Source organism: Lynx canadensis, chromosome D1, assembly GCF_007474595.2.
Source record: "Lynx canadensis isolate LIC74 chromosome D1, mLynCan4.pri.v2, whole genome shotgun sequence".
Classification (NCBI taxonomy): Eukaryota; Metazoa; Chordata; class Mammalia; order Carnivora; family Felidae; genus Lynx; species Lynx canadensis.
This window is the reverse complement of record NC_044312.2, coordinates 71,199,885-71,222,197: the sequence shown is the minus strand read 5'-3', so window position 1 is coordinate 71,222,197 and position 22,313 is coordinate 71,199,885. Positions and strand designations below refer to the sequence as shown.

Genomic DNA, 22,313 nt, shown 5'->3' with positions numbered 1-22,313 from the left:
TGTGGTAAGCAGAATAATTATCCCTCCACCCCATATGTCCACTTCTTAATGCCTACAATCTGTGAATATGTTAGATTTCATGGCAAGGAGAAATAAGGTTGCAGGTGGAATTAAGGTTGCTAAACAGGTGATTCTGTGATGGAGAGATTACCTGTATTATCTACATAGGCCCAATGTAATCAACAAAGGTCTTTATAAGTAGAAGAGGAAAGCAGAAAAGATAGGTCCAGTGTGAGAAGGACAGTCTGATGTTGCCAGCTTTGAAGATGGAGGAATGGGGACACAAATCAAGGAATGTGGACAGCTGGAAAAGGCAAAAAAACTGATTCTCTCTTAGAACCTGTAGAAGGAATGCAGCCATAGCAACACCTAGCATTTAGCCTAGGAAGACCTATTTTGGACTTCTGAGCTCAAAAACTGTATAAGTTTGTGTGTGTGTGTGTGTGTGTGTGTGTGTGTGTGTGTGTGTGTGTGTTTTAAGCCACTGTTTGTGGTAGTTTTTACAGCAGCAATAGAAAACTAATACATCTCCTTATCATTTCATCTAAGTTCAAATGTCATCTTCTTAAAGAGACATTTCTTAATATCTCACACCTGCTAAAGTATCTCACTACACACTTATTTTCATTTGATTATAATTATCTAAAGATTTTTTTTTTTTTTTTTTTTTTTGAGGGAGACAGAGACAGAGCACCAGCAGGAGAGGGGCAGAGAGAGGGAGACACAGAATCCGAAGCAGGATCCAGGCTCTGAGCTGTCAGCACAGAGCTCGATTGCGGGGCTCGAACTCACAACTGTGAGATTATTATGACCTGAGCCTAAGTGGGCCCTTAACGACTGAGCCACCCAGGCACCTCTGATTATAATTATCTAAAATTATTTTCTGTTTATTCCTCTTCGTTTTCACAAGAATGTAAATTCTAGGAGGGTGAGGACTTTGTTGCTCTTTTCACCTACGTATCTCCATTGCTTATGATACCACTACATGATAGACATACAATAAATATTTGTTGCATGAATGCGCTTTAAGCTAACGACCGTAACACTCTTCCCACTGCTGAATCACAACTAGAAGACACCTGTTAGAAGAGTCCCATGCCTGGGTAGGTCCTATGTTGCAAGAAACTGCTCAATAGAAAGCAGGAGTAGAAACATACCAAATGGGAATTAACAAATAAGCAATCAGTTGCTTAAATTTAGCTAATCTAGAAAGCTTGAAGACTAAGTACCATCCATGGGCAACTGCAGCCTAATGAGTCCTCTGCCAAGAAGTAACCAGTTTGGGAAGACCAGAAAGGGGTGAAAAAATACATGATTAATTCAGGTTACCTACATATTCCGTAATCACAATCCTTAGATCACACACACAAAAATGCCTCATAATGACCAAGGGACAAATGAGTAAAACAGGGCAGATTATTTTCTTTGTATGTTGATGAGGCAGTTCTCAAGTGGAAATTTTTAAGATTATCAGGTTTAGCTCAAAACTGAATTCGGATAATCTTTGAAATTTTGTCACTCTTAAATAGTTTGTTCAAAAGTTCCTTATTTAATAATTCCTAAAAAGACTCCCTCAGAAAGGGCTGGCAGCAGCCCAGTGGGGAAGGCTGTCTCCTTCGCCCTGCCCTGGGGTCAACACCCTGGAAAAGGCCTTCAGGAGATCGCCTAAGAGCCACGCCCAGATCCAAAGGCTCGCACCGGCCTCTGCACTGTAGACTCTGAGCGGTACAGAGCTGGGAGTAAATGTCGGGAGCGGCCAGAGGACTCTACGCTCAGCCAGCCAATGGCCAGGGAACGGGGGCGGGACCTCGGGATGTCCGGCCAATAGGAGCACGGCGGGGCAGAAGGGCGACCCCACTCCACGGCGGTGGGGGTTCGTAGCCCCAGCCCCCGGCCCGGGCAATGTGGGGCCCTCCGGGTGCCGAGGCGTGCGTGGCGGCGCTCGGAGGCGTGCTCTTTTTGCTGTTCTTCGCGTTTGGGATCCGCCAGCTGCTGAAGCAGAGGCGGCCCACTGGCTTCCCTCCCGGGCCGTCGGGGCTGCCATTTATCGGCAACATCTACTCGCTGGCCGCCTCAGGCGAGCTGCCCCACGTCTACATGAGAAAGCAGAGCCAGGTGTACGGCGAGGTACAGCCCGATGGGCTACGGGCAGGGAGGGCCCGGGTCTACCTCCGGGGTGGACCTGACGGCGGCTCCCGGGCCCGAGCTGTCGTCCCCAACCCTATGTGCAAGTGACTTGAAAGGAAACCCCGCCCAGCCAGAGTCCCCACCCTTCCAAAGCCCAGCGGAATCCAGCTGGGCCAGGCCCCCAGCAAGGGCGCGGAGGTCGTGCTCCCACGCCTGCGCGGTGGAGCTCCGGCCTCTTCTCGCCTCGCCTCTTCTCTTCTCTTCTCTTCTCTTCTCTTCTCTTCTCTTCTCTTCTCTTCTCTTCTCTTCTCTTCTCTTCTCTTCTCTTCTCTTCTCTTCTCTTCTCTTCTCTTCTCTTCTCTTCTCTTCTCTCGCGGGAGTTAGGCGTGTATTCGGTTCTACCCACGGATTCTTGCGAAAATGAGGCTTTCGAAGTGTAGGTCCTGGTTAATGTTTTTAATAGGAAGTTCCTGAATGTTTGCATCCGAGGATGCCTGGTCTAGGCGTCTGCTGGGGGGGGGAGGGGGGGTGCTGTAAGAAAGCGCAGGTGAAGGCCCTTGGCCAAGATGCGCTCTCGAAAATTCATTGTGAAAGCGAATGAATTTATGACTAAAAATCGATGCGGAGGCCTACAGCGCAGAGCAGTGTCGCCCTGACCAGCCAGGAGCATCTTCTTAGAAAACACTGAGCGAGGTGCCCTCTGGTAAACTCACGACCCACCGCAGGGCCAACTTCCGGCCTCTCCCACTAACCACTTACAGTGTCTCCCACTGTCTAGAGAAGGAAAGTTTGGCACAGAAATGCTGAGTGACTTGCAGACAGCAGCTAGGCCCCTCCATGCAGGGGACAAGGCTGGGAATCAAGCTTGTGATTGGAAAGATGTCTTGACCCCAGAAGGAGACAGAAGTTTCCAGAGCATCGGCCCTGGCCGAGCTCACCTGTTATGTTTCGAATCCGTCCATTCCTATGCAGCAGGAAGCTAGGCTGTGTGCCAGGTGCTGGAGATGTGGTGAGGAAGGCAGACACGGCCCGATTTCAGGGAGTTCGAGCCCACTGAGAGAGCAAATCTAGATATCGACCACAAATTGTGAATGCTTAGAAGGAAAAGTAGAGCATTGCTGTTTGGCAATTGTGGTATTTCAGGTTGGGGCTTAAAACCTTATCTGAACCAGTGTTTACAAGAATTACCCTGGATTTTGGTACCTCGGTAACCGTTAACGTTGTTAAAGGGTAAGTGGACTTAGGTAAAGCAGATGTATGTAGTTCTTACATTTTTTTTGTCAGCCTTCCGGTTCTCCAGGAGTTGAGTGTATTTCTGTGATTTCCACTGAGTGTATATGAGCTCTGGTATGTGGGTACAAAGCATCATGAATTCTTTTTTTTTTTTTTAACTATTTATTTAGAGAGAAGGAAAGAATCCCAAGCACACTCCACACTGTCAGTGCAGAGACCATTGAGATCATGATCTGAACCAAAACCAAGAGTCAGACACTCAACCAACTGAGCCAGCCAGGCACCCCTATTCTAGAGAAATCATAAGATGTGAAAGGAGGCATGAGCCTAGCAGTTGTGTCCTCTTTTGTCAGATAAAACTGGACTTTTTCCTCTCTGAATGTTAATTTTTCCTCTTGTGTAATGAGAATAATGACTAGAAACAGTTAACTGCTTCTCAAATGTTCTTGGTTATAAATTGCAGAACAATTTATTAGGTCTACAACATAAAAAGTATATTTAAGCTAATTATGTGAAACACTGTCTTGCAGAATAGGAAGTTGTTTTTCATATATAAATATTTGAACTGATAGGATCATTGTATTTACAATGAACATTCTTTTCCAGAAGGGGGTAACCTGAGTTTCCTATCAAAATAGATTACAAATTATACAAGACTTCATTTTGGGATAAGTAGATCTGGTTCAATGGATTTAAGAATTTGGCATGAGTAATTCGTTTTATTGCTGTTACGACTGTTTGAGGTGACCATGGTTCTTTACAAAGAGGGCAATTTACTGGAGGTGGTAAAATCAAGTAGTGCTATTAAGTACAGGAAGAACAGAGGAAGAGAGGAGAAAAAATGAAAAGGATGTATGCATTGAAGAGTAGATAACTGTTTGCCTGACTCTGCCCTTACACTTAAGTTGAAAACTACCTAACATATTGAAAACCACACCTAACATACTAATTCTTTCAGCTATAACAACATTTGATCCTTTTTTTTTTAAGTTTATTTATTTGTTTTGAGAGAGACAGAGACAGTGCGAGTGGGGGAGGGGCAGAGAGGTGGGGGACAGAGAATCCCAAGCAGGCTCCGTACTGTCAGCACAGAGCCTGACTCGGCTCCACCTCACAGAACTGTGAGATCATGACCTGAGCTGAAACCAAGAGTCAGACGCTTAACTGACTGAGCCACCCAGGTGCCCCTGATCCTTTTTTTTTAAATTGTAGTTGACACACAATGTTAAATTTTAGGCATAAAGTGTAGTGATTTAGCAATTCTGTGCCCTCTGCTAGTCTCACCACAATGTGACTACCATCTGTTACCATGCATTGCTATTCTAGTACCATATTCCCTATGCTGTACCTTTTATTCTCATGACTTACTCATTCCATAACTGGCAGCTTGTACCTCCCACTCACCTTCACGCATTTTGTCCATCCCCTCATCCCCTCATCCCCTCCCCTCTGGCAACCACCAGTTCTATGTATTTATGGGTCTGTTCCTGCTTTTGTCTTTGTTTTTAGATTCTACATGTAAGCAAAATCGTATATGTCTTTCTTAGCATAATAGCCTCTGTGTCCATTCATGTTGTCCCAGATGGCAAGATCTCATCTTTCTTATGGTTGAGTAATAATAATGTGTACATTATATCACGTATTGATACTTTCATATATTGATGGACATTTAGGTTGTTTCCGTATCTTGGCCATCGTAAATACTGCTGTCATGAACATAGCAGTGCATATATCTTTTTGAAACAGTGTTTTCAATTTCTTTGGACAAATACCCAATAGTGGAATTACTGAATTGCATGCTATTTCTAATTCCGATTTTTTGAGGAACCTTCATACTGTTTTCCACAGTAGCTGCACCAATTTACATTCCCATTAACAGTGTACAGGGGTTCCTTTTTCTCCACGTCCTTACCAATATTTGTTATTTCTTGTCTTTTTGATACTAGCCATTCTGACAGGTATAAGGTGATATCTCATTGTGGTTTTGATATGCCATTTTCCTGATGATTAGTGATGTTGAGCATCTTTTCATGTGTCTTATGACATGTGTGTCTTATGTGGAAAAATGCCTATTTGAGTCCTCTGCCCATTTTTAATTGGATTATTTGTTTTACTGGTGTTGAGTTGTATAATTTCTTTATCTGTTTTGGATAGCAAACCCTTATGGGATATACAATTTGCAGATACCTTCTCCCATTCAGTAGGTTGCCTTTTCAGTTTTCTTTTTTTTAAATGGTTTCCTTTGCTATTTACAAGTTTTTATTTTTTGATGTAATCCCAATAGTTTATTTTTGCTTTTGTTTCCCTTGCCTGAGGAACATATCTATAAATAAATTGCTAAGGGAAATAACCAAGTGAATACTCCCTATGTTCTCTTCTAGGATTTTTATGATTGTAGGACTCACATTCAGGCCTTTAATCTAGTTTGAGTTTATTTTTGTACATGGTGTGAGAAAGTGGTCCAGTTTCATTCTTTGCATGTATTGGTCCGGTTTTCCCAACACCGTTTGTCTTTTTTCCCATTGAATGTGCTTGCCTCCTTTGTTGTAGATTAATTTTATATTAATGGGTTTATTTCTAGGCTCTCTTTACTGTTCCATTAATCTGTGTGTCTGGGTTTTTTTGCAGGATCATAGTATTTTGATCATTATATCTTTGTAGTATATCTTGAAATCTGGGATTGTGACACCTCCAACTTTGTTTTTGTTTTTCAAGATTGCTTTGCCTATTTGGGGTCTTCTATAGTCCCTTACAAATTTTAGGATTATTTTTTCTAGTATTTCTAGTTCTGTGAAAAATGCTGTTGGTATTTTGATAGGGATTGCATTAAATCTTTAGATTGCTTTGGATGGTATGGACATTTAAACAGTATTGGTTCTTCCAGTCCATTAGCATGGAATATCTTTTCATTTGTTTGTGTCATCTTCAGTTTTTTTTATAAGTGTTTTATAGATTTCAGAGTACAAGTTTTTCACCTCCTAGGTATTTTATTATTTTGGGTGCTATTATAAATGGAATTGTTTTATTAATTTCTTTTCCTGTTACTTCATTATTATGTATAGCAATGCAACAGATTTCTGTATATTGATTTTGTATCCTACAGCTTTACTTATGCATCTATTACTTCTAATAGTGTTTTGGTGGGGTCTTTAGATTTTCTATGTATAGTATCATGTCATCAACAAATAGTTTTTCTTTTTCCTCTCAATTTTGGTAACTTTTATTATTTTTCTTGTTTGATTATTCTGGATAGGACCCCAGTACTATGTTGAATAAAAGTGGTGACAGTGGACATCCTCGTCTTGTTCCTGATCTTAGGGAAAAAACTCTTAATTTTTCACCATTGTGTATGATGTTAGCTGTGGGTTTGTTATATATGGACTCTATTATATTGATATATGTTCCCTCTAGTTGAGAGTTTTCATTATGAACAGATGTTGAGTTTTTTCAGATGCTTTTTCTGCATCTGTTGAGATGATCATCTCATTTTTATCCTTTATTTTGTTAATGTGGTGTATCGCATTGATTGAGTTTCGAATATTGAAACAGCCTCACATCCCCAGAATAAATACCACTTGATCATTTTAATTAATTTTTAAATTTGGCTTACTAATATTTTGTTGAAGATATTTGGTTCTGTGTTCATCGAGGATATTCGCCTGTAGTTTGGGGTTTTGTGTGAGTGATTGTGTGTGTGTGTGTTTGTAGTGCTTTGCTGTTACTATCAGGGTAATGTTGACCTTGTAGAATGTATTTGGAAGTTTTCTCTCCTCTTCTTTTTGGAACAGTTTGAGGAGAATAAGTGTTAACTCTTATTTAAGTATTTGGTAGAATTCACTTGTGATGCCATCAGGTCCTAACTTGTTTGTTGGGAGTTTTTTGATTAGTCATTCAGTGTCATTATTAGTCTATTATTAGTCAAAATCAGTCTATTCAGATTTTCTTTTTGTTTTGGAAGATTATATGCTTCTAGAAATCTATTTCCTCTAGGTCGTCCAATTTGACATATAATTTTTCATAGTAGTCTCATAATCCTTTGTGTTTCTTTGAAGTTAGTTGTTACTTTCCTCTTTCATTACTGATTTTGTTTATTTGGGTCATCTTTTTTTCTTCATGAGTCTGGCTAAAGGCTTATCAGTTTTATTGATCTTCTCAAAGAACCAGCTTTTGTTCATTGATCTGTTCTGTTGTTTTTTTTAAGTTTCTGTTTCACTTTTTTCTGCTCTGATCTTTATTATTTACTTCCTTCTACTGGTTTTGGTTTTTATTACTTATTTTTCCAGCTCATTTTGGTGTAAGATTAGGTTTTTTATTTGAGATTTGTCTTGCTTCTTGAGTAGGCCTATACTACTATAATCTTCACTCTTAGAACAGCTTTTACTGCATTTCAAAGATTTTGGCCCATTGTGTTTTCATTTTCATTGGTCTCTATGTATTTTTTTTATTTCCTTTTGATTTCTTGGTTGACCCATTTATTGTTTGGTAGCATGTTATTTAACCTCCATGTATTTGTGTTTAGGATCCTCCTATTCCACCATCTTCCTCAGAAGTCAAACCTACTTTGAACAGATAGATTGGTTATCTCCATTTCATTTAGTTCTTTTTCTCACATTTTGTCTTATTCTTTCATTTGGATCATACTCTCCTGTCGTTTCATTTTGCTTGACTTTCTGCGTTTGTTTTTATGAATTAAATGAATAGATACTGCTCCTAAACATGGGTGGCGTGGTCGTGCCTGGTGATTTTGGCTGGATGGCCGGAGCTGTGGCTGGTGTGGGCTGGAGGTCCTGGGCACTCTGCTGGAATGACTGGAGCTGCAGTGGGCGTGGGCCTGAATAGTCCAGGGGGTCTTCACACAGAGGGCTCCCTGGCAGGACAGCTGGAACTGAAGAGGTTGTAAGCCGATGGGCTCCTGGGGCTCTCCACACAGAGAACACCCTGGCAGGACAGCTGAAGGTGAAGTAGGTGAAAGCAGGGATGGATGGGTGTCCCAGGGGGATCCCAGGGCCCTGTGAGCAGGGGGTGCCCTGGCAGGGTGGCTAGAGCCAAGGCAGACATGCACAAGGAGGTCCTTGGGCCCTCTGCATCAGGGGTACCCTGGCAAGTCATCTGGAGCTGAAGTGGTGTGGGCCTGGAGTATTCCAGGGTGCTTTGCACCTGTCACATTGGTGAGACAGCTGACTAGGGGTATCTTGGTGTGTGCTGTGCTGGGGCCTCCTTATTGGGATGGCTTGGGCTGGTGTGGGCTAGGGGCCCAGTGCTCACTGAGGCTGCAGGCTGGCTATGGTGCCCAGCGCCTGCTCCTTTCTATGCTGTCAAGGTGGAGAAGAAATGTAAACCATGGCACTTGCCATTCCTGATTGGGCAGATTTCCAGCAGCTCCCCTGTCATTTGGCAGGGTTATAGGGCTAGTTTATTTATATTCTAGTTGCCCTTTTAAACCATGGGTTGTTGTTTTTTTTTTGGTCTGTGCCCCAGACAGGCAAGTCTGCTCTCAGCCCCTTAGTGCTGTCCCTCCCCACCAAAATTCACAGCATTGGGGGTGGGGATTCCCTTTGTTATTGTGTCTCCATCTCTCTTGTCATTCTTTATGTGGTCGTCTTTTGTTGTATAGAAGCTGTTTCGGGATGGGGGGTGGGGGTGGCGCCTGGGTAGCTCAGTTGGTTGGGCATCCAGCTCTTGATTTCAGCTCAGGTCATGATCCTAGGGTTATGGTCTCTGCACTGAGCATGGAGCCTGCTTGAGATTTTCTCTCTTTCTCTCTCCTTCTGCCCCTCTCTCCCATGTGCGCGCGCTCTCTCTCTCTCTCTCTCTCTCTCTCTCTCTCATTCTCACTAAAATTAAAAAAAAGAAAAAGCTACTCAGTTCTTCAGGAGAAATTGCTTTATAAATAGGTGTAGATTTGCTGTGGTTTTGGAGGAGGGGAGTTCCAGGTCTTCCTATATCTTTGTCTTGGACCCTCCCTGGCAATATTTGATCTTAGTTGTGAAACACCCTAAAGGTCTCTCATTGCATTACTGGTATTTTGCAATTCTGATGAAGTCTTACCATTAGTACAAGTTGTTAAATACTGTACCTTTTTTGAAAGTAGGAGGAGACTATTATCTCTTACACTTCTGAGAGGCTGTGCAAGTTGTTTATAGGGCTTATTTGTAAATAGAATCTTATTTTTCCACTCTCTTCTTAATTTGGAGATGTGTGCTCACAGAAAAAGCCTGGACTTGAAAACTGCATGTGAGAAATGACAGTCTCCTCAAGTGACACTTACTTTTATGTAATCTGTGAATTCAGTTCTTTTTTTATAAATCTTGAAGGGAAAATAACCAGTACTGGGGTCTCATACATTCATTTTAAAGGTAATTTTAAATGGAAATATACCACATCAAGAAGTATCATTTCCTTGGAGATTCACTCTGAATGTGTAAGCTTCTGCAGTGACTTTACTCTTAATCCAAATTTTGAGAAGCATTTCTTAGCTAGCAAAGGTAGTAAAAGTATTTTTTACAGATTATTTTCAAGTAATGAATGTAAGGACCATAAAACAATCCCTTACTTTAAGACAAGTAGATTTGGCAGCTTATTGACATATTTACACAGAAAGCATTTATTGAGACTTTCATGCAAGGCACTGTGTGAGATTCTTTGGAAGGTTCAGAAGATGAAAGATGAAATCCCTGATTCTGTGGAGTTTATAATTTAGGAGGCAGTCAGGAGACAAGAACATTCCAGGTTTCTGGTTCAAGGTAGTATTAAGTAAGTGCCACGGAGGTATCTCAGCTTGTGCTGTGGTGGTTCAGAGGAGAAAGAGAGGGAGAGTGCACCAAGAAAGGCTTCAGTGGGGGTGTTCCCTAACGACTTGGTATGGTTTGAACGGTATGGCAGTGATGGGAGGCATCTCAAATGAGAAGACAACCCAAGCAGATGTGGAAAAGTGTGTGGCAATCATGTTTCATCATGACACTTTCACATACCTCTCCTCCTAGTCCTTCACCCATGATATTGTATAAGTGTGCGTAAATGTATGTCTCTACCGCCAGTCATTAATTCAACATATATTTAACAATTGCCAGCATCTGCTCTGTACTGTCCTGGGGTGAAGATAATAGTAGCAAACACAACTGGTTTTTTTTTTTTTTTAATTTTAATTTTAATTAAAAAAATTTTTTTTAGTTTTAAATATTTATTTGAAAATTTATACTTTGAAATGAAAATGATGTGCAACTTAATTGTGTCATCCATAGGGTGGTTATGAAATTTTTTTTTAATTTTTTTTCAATATATGAAATTTATTGTCAAATTGGTTTCCATACAACACCCAGTGCTCATCCCAACAGATGCCCTCCTCAATGCCCATCACCCACTTTCCCCTCTCCCCCAGTCCTCCATCAACCCTCAGGTTGTTCTCAGTATTTTAGAGTCCCTTATGGTTTGCCTCCTTCCCTCTCTGTAACTTTCCCCCCCCCTTCCCTTCCCCCCAGTCTTCTGTTAAGTTTCTCAGGATCCACATATGAGTGAAAACATATGGTATCTGTCTTTCTCTGTATGGCTTATTTCACTTAGCATAACACTCTCCAGTTCCATCTACGTTGCTACAAAGGGCCATACTTCATTCTTTCTCGTTGCCATGTAGTACTCCATTGTGTATATAACCCACAATTTCTTTATCCATTCATCAGTTGATGGACATTTAGGCTCTTTCCATAATTTGGCTATTGTTGAGAGTGCAAACACAACTGTTAAAAATCCCTGCCCTAGTGTAGCTTACATTCTCCTGGGGGCTGAGCGGAGGGGGGGAGATGGGCAATATAAATACAATAAGTGAAGTAAATAATATGCTGGAGTACAGAGTATGAAATAAACTAAATTAAGGCAAGAGAGAGGAAGAATGCTAAGGGATGAAATTTTAACTGGGTTAGAGCAGGCCTCACTGCAAAAAAGAAGGCCTTTGAGCAAAAGCTTAAATTATAAGAATAATCAGGGAAAGAACATTCCAGGCCAAGAGAACACCTACAAAGGCCATGAAGTGGGAGTATGCCATGTCAAGAATCACCTATTATGAGACAAGTTGAGAGGCTGTTATGATAACATAGGGAGAAAATGAAGATGGCTTAGAGTGTCAGTGATGGAAGGGTAAGAAATTATCATACACTGTTTACATTCTGAAAATAAAAAACAACATGGCTACTAAGAAGTGATGTGGGGCTGGAAAGAAAAATAAGAGTCTACCTGGGCAGCTCACGGGCAGTTTGGGTCCTGAAGAGCTGGAAGGGTGGATGGAGTGGTCATTAACTGAGACAGTGAAAAATTGTGGGCAGAGAGGTTTGTAGGAAAGGGAAGAAACTCAAAGTTCATAGACTAACTTCTAGATGAGAAGGAAAGTGTTTCACAAACCTTTATCAAAAATCCTTGAAAACAGCATATAACAGAATAGTTCAAATAACAGTTCAAATAACAAATTCCCCAGTTTTACCCTCAAATACGGGACCACATTTTTGAGGAAAAGTGGATTTTGTAACAGTCTTCTCAAGCCATGGCTCCTCCTTGGTTTTTATAATCCATAGTGTCCACACCTGATAGATAGCTGTACCCTGCACTATGACCCTCATGTTTGTTCTCCCTCCCTGTTAAGACACTTTTCAATCCCAGGGTTTTCTACCATCCTGTGAAATCACCAGTCTGCTTTTTTTCCTATTTTCTAATGCCATTCTTTCATGCTGTGATACTGTGATTTATAATAAGAAATATATATTTGGTCTTTGTCCCTTTCCTGGAATATACTTCCTAAAGTCCTTGGAATTTCCTAAGTGATTAAGGTGTCTTTTGTTATTCTTAACAAGCCCCTTTCAACCACATGGGAGTTTATGCTAATGAAGTAATTTTTTGGAAAGACCCTAAAATGGGAGTTTATTACCAGGAGAAACAAGCCTGATTAGAGGGTTGGAACTTTCAGTCAGGCCTCCACTACCTCTGGGGAAGGCAGAGGGCCTAGAAGTTGATTCCATCACCAATAGCCCATGTTAATCGCGTCTAGGTAATAAGGCCTCCATAAAAATGCCTGAATTACAGGGTTCAGAGTGCTTCCATGTTGGTGAACAGGTGGAGGTGAGCAGAAGATGGATAGCATGCCTGGGGAGAGCATGGAAGCTCCACTCCCCTTACCCCATACCTTGCCCTATGTGTGTCTTCCACGTGGCTGTTATGTCCTTCTATAATAGGCCGAGTTATGTCCTTCTATAATAAACCATTCATCTAGTAAGTAAAATATTTTCCTGAGTTCTGTGAGCCACTCTAGCATATTAATCAAACCCAAGGAGGAGGTTGTGGGAGCCTCTGACTTAATAGCCTTTTGGTCAGAAGCACAGGACTTGGGATGGGCAGCTGAAGTGGAGACGGGCAGTAGTCTTGTGGGACTGAGCCCTTAACTTGTGGAATCTGTCACTATCTCCAGGTGGATAGTGTCAGAATTGGGTTAAATTCTAGGACACTCGGCTGGTGTCCCAGAATTGCTGAGGTGTGGAAAACCCTCACGTCTGGTTGTCACAGTGTTATAGGAGAGTATTGGGAATAGAGGAGGCACACAGGAGGTGTTTTTTCCTTTATAGCTGTTAAAATTACACTGCTGGGAAATGACTTCAAGATCATTCCATTACTGCTTTGGGAGCCGAAAGAGTCCCACCTTTTGCTCAGCTGGTAGCCGTTCCCTTTGCGCTGAAACTCTCACACTGCCACTTTTGACTGATACCGCTGCTTGTCACACACAGTCCATGCTACTTCCCCAGGGTTCTGGTGTTCCTGCTGCTCAGTTGGCAGAACCTATCCTGTGCCAAAGACTCTGTTGCTCAGTTGGTTGCTTCTGTTACAATTTGGAGATTATTTGGAGGTTTCATCACTTTTTTTTTTCCCAGTAATTACTTCCGCTGAACGTATGTTCTCTGCTAAACCTCCTGGGTTTTTGTTTGTTTGTTTGTTTGTTTGTTTTGTTTTTTACGAAGTCGTGTGAACCATGGTTAAATCTGCTGTACTTATTTGCACAGAGATGAGGCTTGACTAAGTATTTTGGTTCTAAAATGCTCTCAGCCAAGCCCTGAGAGGATGAAGATAAGCAATCTTTGCACCCCACTGATAAAGTAGCATTGCTCCCTTGCTGGACTAGTCTCTTATTGTGGACTAGCTAGACTACAGAGGTGTTTCATTGTACATGAACCTGAGGTGAAGCACCTGAGGAACTCCAGCAAGGAAAGGATGGATATTCTGTCTTGCCTTCCCCTTAGCTGAGCGGCATCCACCTGTGCCTATGTGGTAAAGGCCTTTTCTCCAAGGTCACATTCCCTGAGAGGCCCTCCTTGTTGACTTCATGGAATTCAGGGACCCAAATACAAATGAGCCCAGTTATTATATGTTCATATTTCAAAGTTATCTCTCAAGTAATCCCGTCCCCTACCTAAGCTTGGAGTAATAAATAATATGTAGATGGTGTTGCTTCCTCATTTATCTTGGAAATAAAAAGAGATCCCTAGATATCATTGAATGTATTAAGTTGGAATGAATCTTAAAAGAGCATCTAAATCAAGTATCATGTTTTCTCGGGCAACCCTGAAGCCCAAAAAGGTTAAGCGTTCTGCCCAGGGTCCTACATTTGTTTAATGACAAAGCTTAAACTAGAACCCAGGCTTCAGGAGCCCAGTACTCTTTTCATTACACCATTTATAAGATTATGTCTCCAGGCACTGACTCGGTAATGAAATCATAGTGTTTGATACGCCTTGTAGAGAGAAGGCATTCAAACCATTGTCAGTTGAGTAAAATATCCTTCCGTTTTCAGGGAAGTAACAAATGCTGGGAGAGCTGGACTTAGCACATGTGGATTTCCATGGTTATATTGGTCATGCATTTTGCCATTTACATGTTGTTGTTCTCTTCTTCTTAAAGATCTTCAGTTTAGATCTTGGAGGAATATCAACTGTGGTTTTAAATGGCTATGATGTAGTAAAAGAATGCCTTGTTCATCAAAGTGAGATTTTTGCAGACAGACCATGCCTTCCTTTATTCATGAAGATGACAAAAATGGGAGGTATGTGTATTTTCAGTTGTTTAGTGATTTACTATTTTAAATTACATTCCTTATTCTATGTAAATTTAGTACATAGAGTTTGGATTCTGTTGTACTGAAAAACAGGAAATAATTAATTTAGGCTATAGAACTTGGTATTTGAAGACCTTTCCGGTCTGACAGCCATATTTTAGACCAATTCATGCTAATTCTATTGTAGTAATCCAGTCTGTAATATTATGAATAATGTTTTAAAGAATTAACATTTAATAATAGCTTCAAGTTTTGTCAAACATGTTAGGAATACACATATGTGCATGCATACTTGAATCAAAAGTATTTTTTAAAGCCTGTCTTGAATACTTGATGACATTTTTACTGTCATTTTGCTTGTAGAATATGAAGCAGCCTTTCTTAACTACATATGTAGTTAATGACACGTAAATGAAGAATTGTGGGATTTATGTAAAGGACTAGCTTCTGTTTGATTTAGTGTTGATCAGTGTTGGGTGATTCCATATTCAACAAGAGAGAAAGGCTGAAAGTTAATAGATTGGTGAGCAGAAAGCCTAAACTAGAATGTTGAAGTCAGATACAGTGGTTTTAATACTTAATAGTCTAAGAGTTATACAATAATGGTGTCCAATATTCTCTAGTTTAATGAGAGCTTCACACTTAATTTCAAAGAAAAATGTAACAATATTTTGCTTACATAGACTAAAAATAAAGACATTGAAAAGAAAATAAAAATTAACCATATATTAAATCACAAAACAAAAAAACTAATGCAAAGAAAATACCAGTTGTAAAGGACAAATTCTCAGGCCAGAGTATAATGATATTTGAAAGCAATAAAATAAATAAAACACAAATTTCCAGCCTCTTAAATACTCTTCTCAATAATAATTAGGTCAAAGAAGAAATTATACCACAATTATAATAGGAGACCTTTAAGGAAATTGTGAAAATGAAAGATGATGTTAGCAGAGCAGTATTTGGGATGAAGTATAATACTATATATTTTTCAAAGCTATAGATTTATAGTTTGGACTGTTTTTATTATAAAGAAAGTTAAAATAAGCATTCAACTTGATGTTTCCAAAAAACAGGAAGACAAACAGAAGTAGAAAATTATGTGTTATTTTAAGATACATATGCACTGAATTTGAAACTGGGAAATGAGAGCCACCATTAGCCCACTCTTTGAGTGAAAGTTGCCCGGTAGGTGGGCTCAGCCTATGCTTGGCCAGTGTAGAGTTATAACAAGGCTCCTCTGAACCTTCTTGTACATGTGTCCCATACGCATACATCTCTCTAGGGCTTGCTCTCATCCCAGTGCCTTTGCACTAGCTGTTCCCTCTAGAGCAGTGATCTTTCCCTGGATATCTGCTTGGCTCACTCTCTCGTGTCCTATATCTTTACTTATGTCACTTTCTCAGTGAGGCTTTCCCTGACCACCCTCTGTCTCCATCTTTGCTGTATAATTTGTTTGTTTGCCTCTCCTCACTAGTATGTAAGGTCCAGAGGAGTAGGGATCTCTGCCTCTTCCATTTACTGCTAGGTCTGTTACCTAGCACACTGCCTGGAACACAGTAGGTCTCTATAAATACATGTTGAATGAGTATTTGTTGAATGAATAGTCATCTGGAAACATAGAAAAGACAACTATGGGAACGTAAGATTATTACATAGCACTTCAGACCCCTTATGTACGGTTAATGTTATTATAAGCTCCAAATTCAAAAACTGTTGCTGAAATGTAAATTTCATAGGTACCTCCTGTACAGGAGAATGTGACATTTTTTGTATTAGGTACATGTATGTACCAGTTATGAATGAAATTTTAAATAAAGCACATGTTACATAAATGTATATGCTAAAGATGTTTTCCTCTTGATAGGCAACTTATTTTTTTTTAACTTTTTGCAAATCACCTTTTAAATTCAAGTATAATTAACTACAGTTATTTTGTAACTACAGTGTTATATTAGTTTCAGGTGTACAATATAGTGATTCAACAATTCTGTACATTACTCAGTGCTCATCATCATAAGTGTACTCTTAATCCCCTTCACCTATTTCACCCATCCCTCCCACCCACCTCCCCTCTGGCATCCACCAGTTTGTTCTCCATATTTTAGAGTCTGTTTTATTGTCTCTTTTTTCTTTGTTTTGTTTCTTAAATTCTACATATGAGTGAAATCATATGGTATTTGTCTTTCTCAGACTGACTTATTTTACTTTCATAATACCCTCTAGATCCATCCATGTTGCAAATGGCAAGATTTCATTCTTTTTTTTTTATGCTTGATTATATTCCCTTGTATATATACCACATCTTCTTTATCCATTCATCCATCAGTGGACACGTGGGTTACTTCCATATCTTGGCTATTGTAAATACTACAGTAAATGTAGGGGTGCATCTTGATAGTTAAGTTAAAGGGAATATATTCCCTAGTAGCGACATGAGAAGAGCAGATTATACTGTGAAGACTGAAATTTTGAGGCAAGCAATATCAACATTGGAAGTTTGAGTTTCATGTTTGCCCTCTGTCCCTCTGTCTTCATTTGGGCTGCTTTAATAAAAACACCATGTAGACTTAGTATCATAAACAACAAACATTTATTCTCACAGGTCTGGAGGCTGGGAAATCCAAGATCAAGGTGCCAGGAGATCTGGTGTCTGGGAAGAGCCTGCTTCCTGACTTGTAGACAGATGCCTTCTCCCTGTATTCTCGCATAGCTGAGAACAATCATCTCTTCTTGTGTTTCTTGTAAGGGCACTAATCCAGTTCATGAGGCTCCACCCTCATGACCTCATCAGCTCCCCAAAGGCCCAACCTCCTAATACCATCACACTGGGGGTTAGGCTTCAACATATGGATTCTGTGGGGACACAAACATTCAGTTCTTGGTATCCTCCTTTAGGCTTGAGTATTTCCACCACATTGATGCCTCATTCAGCTTTCCTTGGCCTCTTCAAGAGTTACCTTGTGTAACATATGCTTTTAACAGGAGGATGTCTGTATTCTAAAACCTAGACTCTTAATGCAGAAGATTCCTAATCCTTGAAGGATGATTTTCAGCTGTTTGTTTAGTCCAAGATAAAATTTTGCCCATGGAACATGCAGTCATTTGTCGTTTATAGATGAGGGGTATAGTAATAGTTAGAGAATACAGGTCTAGTTCACCCAGGATGAATTACATAAGACTGTCCAGTTTCATGTGGTGGGAGAATTACAGGTCTTTTCTGCCTGTCCCCAGATAAAAAGTAGACAAGCTTTATCTGTTGACAGTATTCTGTGGCTAATGAGTAGCAGAGAACAGGGCTTAAAACCACTAGGTTTATAGAAAGAGAATTGGAGAAGAATGACTGACCACCCTTTTTTACTCCATAGCGTTTTCAGGTGTTAGATACAGGAATGTTGGGATGATCAAATTTTTTAATACTTTTGTTTTTTTCAGGCTTACTTAATTCCAGATATGGTCGAGGATGGATTGATCACAGAAGATTAGCTGTAAATAGCTTTCGCTATTTTGGATATGGTCAAAAGTCTTTTGAATCTAAAATCTTAGAAGAAACCAAATTTTTTATTGATGTTATTGAAACATACAAAGGTAGACCTTTTGACTTGAAACAATTAATAACAAATGCTGTTTCAAACATAACCAATCTGATCATTTTTGGAGAACGATTCACTTATGAAGACACTGATTTTCAGCACATGATTGAGTTATTCAGTGAAAATGTGGAACTGGCTGCCAGTGCCTCCGTCTTCCTGTATAATGCCTTTCCATGGATTGGCATCTTACCTTTTGGAAAACATCAACAGCTATTTAGAAATGCAGCTGTGGTCTATGATTTTCTCTCCAGGCTTATTGAAAAAGCTTCCATCAACAGAAAGCCTCAGTTACCTCAGCATTTCGTTGATGCTTATTTGGATGAGATGGATCAAGGTAAAAATGACCCATCATCTACTTTCTCCAGAGAAAATCTTATTTTTTCCGTGGGTGAACTCATCATTGCTGGAACCGAAACTACAACCAATGTACTACGGTGGGCAATTCTTTTCATGGCCCTTTATCCTAACATTCAAGGTGAGGATTCTGTTGACCATATAGGGCTGTCCTTACATTTAGTACTCACACATGTCTTAGAGTCTTTGGCTGTGTACAAAGCATTTTATTTGGGAATTTCTCCTGTACTAGCCGAGAAGAAAAATATTTAATAGTTGTAAAGAGTTTCACACATCTGTTCTCCCAAGTCATGTAAAAACCTCAGATAGGTCTTATTACACCTATTTTGTAAATGAGGGAAAAGTCTAAATGGCTGCCTTGCCCAAGTTCAGCCACTAGAAGTGGCAGAGCTGGGACCTGAATGCCAGTTTCTTCAAGTCAGATTTTATGTTTCACTATTTCCCTGGCTGAGAGTGATGTTATTCCAATTGTAGGGTTGTTTAATTTTTATTTGTCTTACTTTCGATTGTTAATTTTTTATTACTTTCAGTGTGTTTTTCACAACAAAGTTACTCAGAGCATTGGTTTCTGGTAGCACACAATATATGGCATATAGTCAAATAGAACTCCCAGATGATGAAAAATCTGAACCTGGTTGTCCCCATACCCTGTTGACTTATTATAGGTTATCCTTTGTTATGTCCCAAAGAGAAATTACTTTGGCTATAATTCTAAGAATTGCATAATAACTTGAACACTTTTCCTCTGACAGGACAAGTTCAGAAAGAGATCGATTTAATTATGGGACCCACTGGGAAGCCTTCTTGGGATGACAAATGCAAAATGCCTTATACCGAGGCAGTTTTGCATGAAGTTTTAAGATTCTGTAATATAGTGCCATTAGGGATTTTCCACGCAACCTCTGAAGATGCAGTCGTACGCGGTTATTCCATTCCTAAAGGCACGACAGTAATTACCAATCTTTATTCTGTACACTTTGATGAAAAGTACTGGAGAAACCCAGAAATATTCTATCCTGAGCGTTTTCTGGACAGCAGTGGCTATTTTGCCAAGAAAGAAGCTTTGGTTCCTTTTTCCTTGGGTAAGAGAACTTTCACTGGGGCATAACTTCAGGACAGAGTGTAATGACGGTTGCTCATGTATGACATCTTAATCTGAAGCATTCCATTGTAGAATTAAAGATTCCAACACCAGAAACACAACATTAATTCTTACAGGAGAGAATGGTTTAATTAGAAGTCATTTACACCTGTTTCTACTCAACGCTTAATTTTGTAACTAGAAAGAAACTGTTGAGAAGCTCTGACTTCTTCTGAAACTTTTTTGCTTGTGGATTTTGGCTTGTAAGCAAAACTTACAGAGCTAGAAGTCCGTAACAGGTAGCTTGAGAAACTGAGACCCAGGGGAAGAAATGACACCATAATTTGAAGTAAAATGAAAACACAGCTCTCTTGGCTCCTAGTTTATTATACCTCATCTCCAAAAATACGGCTTCTGCTGTGAAAAAATACACAGATCACAAGATCCATGGAAAATGGACTGAAAACTCTTCCTTTAATTGGGGAAGGGTCAGCATTCAGTCATTTGAAATGAAATGAGTTTCTCCTGGATCTAGAGAACAAAATGTCATACCTCAAATTCAGTCTTTCATGGTGTATCTTGGGCTGTGTTGCAACATGAAAGGGAAGTGTGGAAGGGGATTCATAAGCTTACAGAAGTCCATGATCTGACAAAAGAAGGTAAAGAAATGGGCTCTGAGAACTGAAGTGCCAATTTTTATTCTTTTTAATAAACATAACTTTCTTTAAATTCCAGATTTCCTTAACGGTACCCACATATTAGATACAAATTTTGGTAAATATTGTGGATTTTTTTTAATGTTTATTTATTTTTGAGAGAGAGCGAGAGAGAGAGAGAGACAGAACATGAGCAGGGGAGGGGCAGAGATAGACGGAGACACAGAATCTGAAGCAGGCTCCAGGCTCCGAGCTGTCAGCACAGAGCCCGGCGAGGGGCTCGAACTCACTGAGCTGAAGTGGGACACTTAACCAACTGAGCCACCCAGGCACCCCAATATTGTGGAGTTTTAAAAAAATATGTTTTGTTGTTTTGTTTTGCTTTGTTTTGTTTTTAGGGAGAAGACACTGTCTTGGAGAACAGCTGGCTCGGATGGAAATGTTCCTGTTTTTTACAACATTGCTTCAGAGGTTTCACCTGCATTTTCCACATGAACTGGTTCCAGATCTGAAGCCCAGATTAGGCATGACATTGCAACCCCAGCCCTACCTCATCTGTGCAGAAAGGCGCTGAAAGTGCGTGGATGTTTTCTGGGAAAAGGCTATCTGGTTGCCTTTTACCTCTGAACCTTGTTTATCTAATCAGTGTGCGCGTTTGGACAAAAATCACAGCATCATAAAGCCAAATGAACACAGGTGTGTCTTTGAAAACAGTACTAAAGCAATAATAAGCATTAGCTATGTTTTTTTTAAGCTTTTATGACTTCTAAGGCAGAATTATCTGTGGAGGAAAACAAAGGTGCAAATGACAGGTGTTGCTTAAGTAAGAAGGGCTGTGGATGCCCTAAGCAGAGCCTGACTTTTCAGCCTCTTGTTGAACACCACGTACTTCTCATCCTTTCTTAATTCCATCTTGCTCTGGTCCTGGGGTCCCTGTTTCCAAATGCCAGTACCAGCCCCCTTCTGATCAGGTATCATCATTAATGGGTAGTGTGGTATGCGTCCAGTTTAATAGAGGACTGAAGGAGAAATTAGAACCCAAATAAAGGAGTTTGGAGTACAGAGGTATTTTAGACATGGTGGCAGATAATAGAAGAAATATCTAAATATTTTAGAACCTGCCAATGCTTTCAAGTCTTGCTCCCTACTATACCTTCATAAGAATTGTGTCATCTCTTTATAAATGAGGGTCCCTGTGACCCCTGAGTATTCATCCTCATAGCCTCAGTTCCACAGAAGGAAATTGCAATAATGTAATTACAATAAAAATGACCCCCAGAAAGTGATTATTAATTCTTCACAGGCACAGACATTTTTCCTAGTACCACTCTTTTCCTAAACCAGGCACAGGTCCTAAAGATTGAATCATTTTACTTGTAGAGGTCTCTAGTCATTTCCTTGGATTATTGTATTTTCCTGAAGATAATACTATATAAATCCAAAAAAAAAAACATGCTTTAGAGTCAGGGTAAATGTATACATTGGGACACTTCAGAGTGATGGGCTTCTGTTAATAATGATGCCAGGAAAATGTGTGAACTGTGACTGTCCTGATCAAACTGCTCTATGTATCTACCTGTATATAGTTTTTTAACAAGATTTCTTCCAAGATTATACATCAAGGGTTTCTGCTCGTATAACTTGGCTCATGAGTACTTGCAGCCTTGTTTGTATATATACAACAATGACTTCTGTTAAGAATATGAATTTAGGGGTGCCTCAGTGGCTCAGTTGGTTAAGTGTCTGACTCTTGATCTCAGCTCAGGTATTGATCTCAGGGTCGTGAGACTGAGCCCTACATTGCTCTGTGCTGGGCGTGGAGCCTACTTAAAAGAAAAAAAAGAGAGAATATGAATTTAACCTTAGTAACTTCATCTGTTGAATATTTCCAAGTGTGATGAATCAGGAGTCTTTGCCTTTCTGGCTTATTAAGATGTTTCTGGTTGCAGGAGGGAAAAAGTCCTGGGTAGATACACTTCAATGGGACATTTGGAGGTAGTATGGCAGTTTTAGGGTGAGTATGTCCTACATGCTCCATACTACAAAGATCTGCTTGCTCACATCCCTCGATTTGGCTTCCCAGATGGCATCAGCTTTATCTTAAGGCAGACTCGTGGAAGTACATGTGCTTTGTTCTCCTCCTTGTAGAGACATGGGAACTTTTCAGATATTCCCCCAGAACTGTT

At 40.1% G+C, this 22,313-nt stretch overlaps 1 protein-coding gene across 1 annotated transcript; it reads left to right on the top strand.

The window, feature by feature from the left end:
• The first annotated feature begins 1,902 nt into the window (after positions 1-1,902).
• On the top strand, positions 1,903-21,866 carry LOC115525248 (vitamin D 25-hydroxylase). Its single transcript, XM_030332351.1, has 5 exons — positions 1,903-2,127; positions 14,290-14,431; positions 17,879-18,511; positions 19,143-19,472; positions 20,526-21,866. The coding sequence occupies exons 1-5, from the start codon at positions 1,903-1,905 to the stop codon at positions 20,699-20,701; spliced, it is 1,506 nt and encodes a 501-aa protein (XP_030188211.1). The 3' UTR covers positions 20,702-21,866.
• The last annotated feature ends 447 nt before the right edge of the window (positions 21,867-22,313 follow it).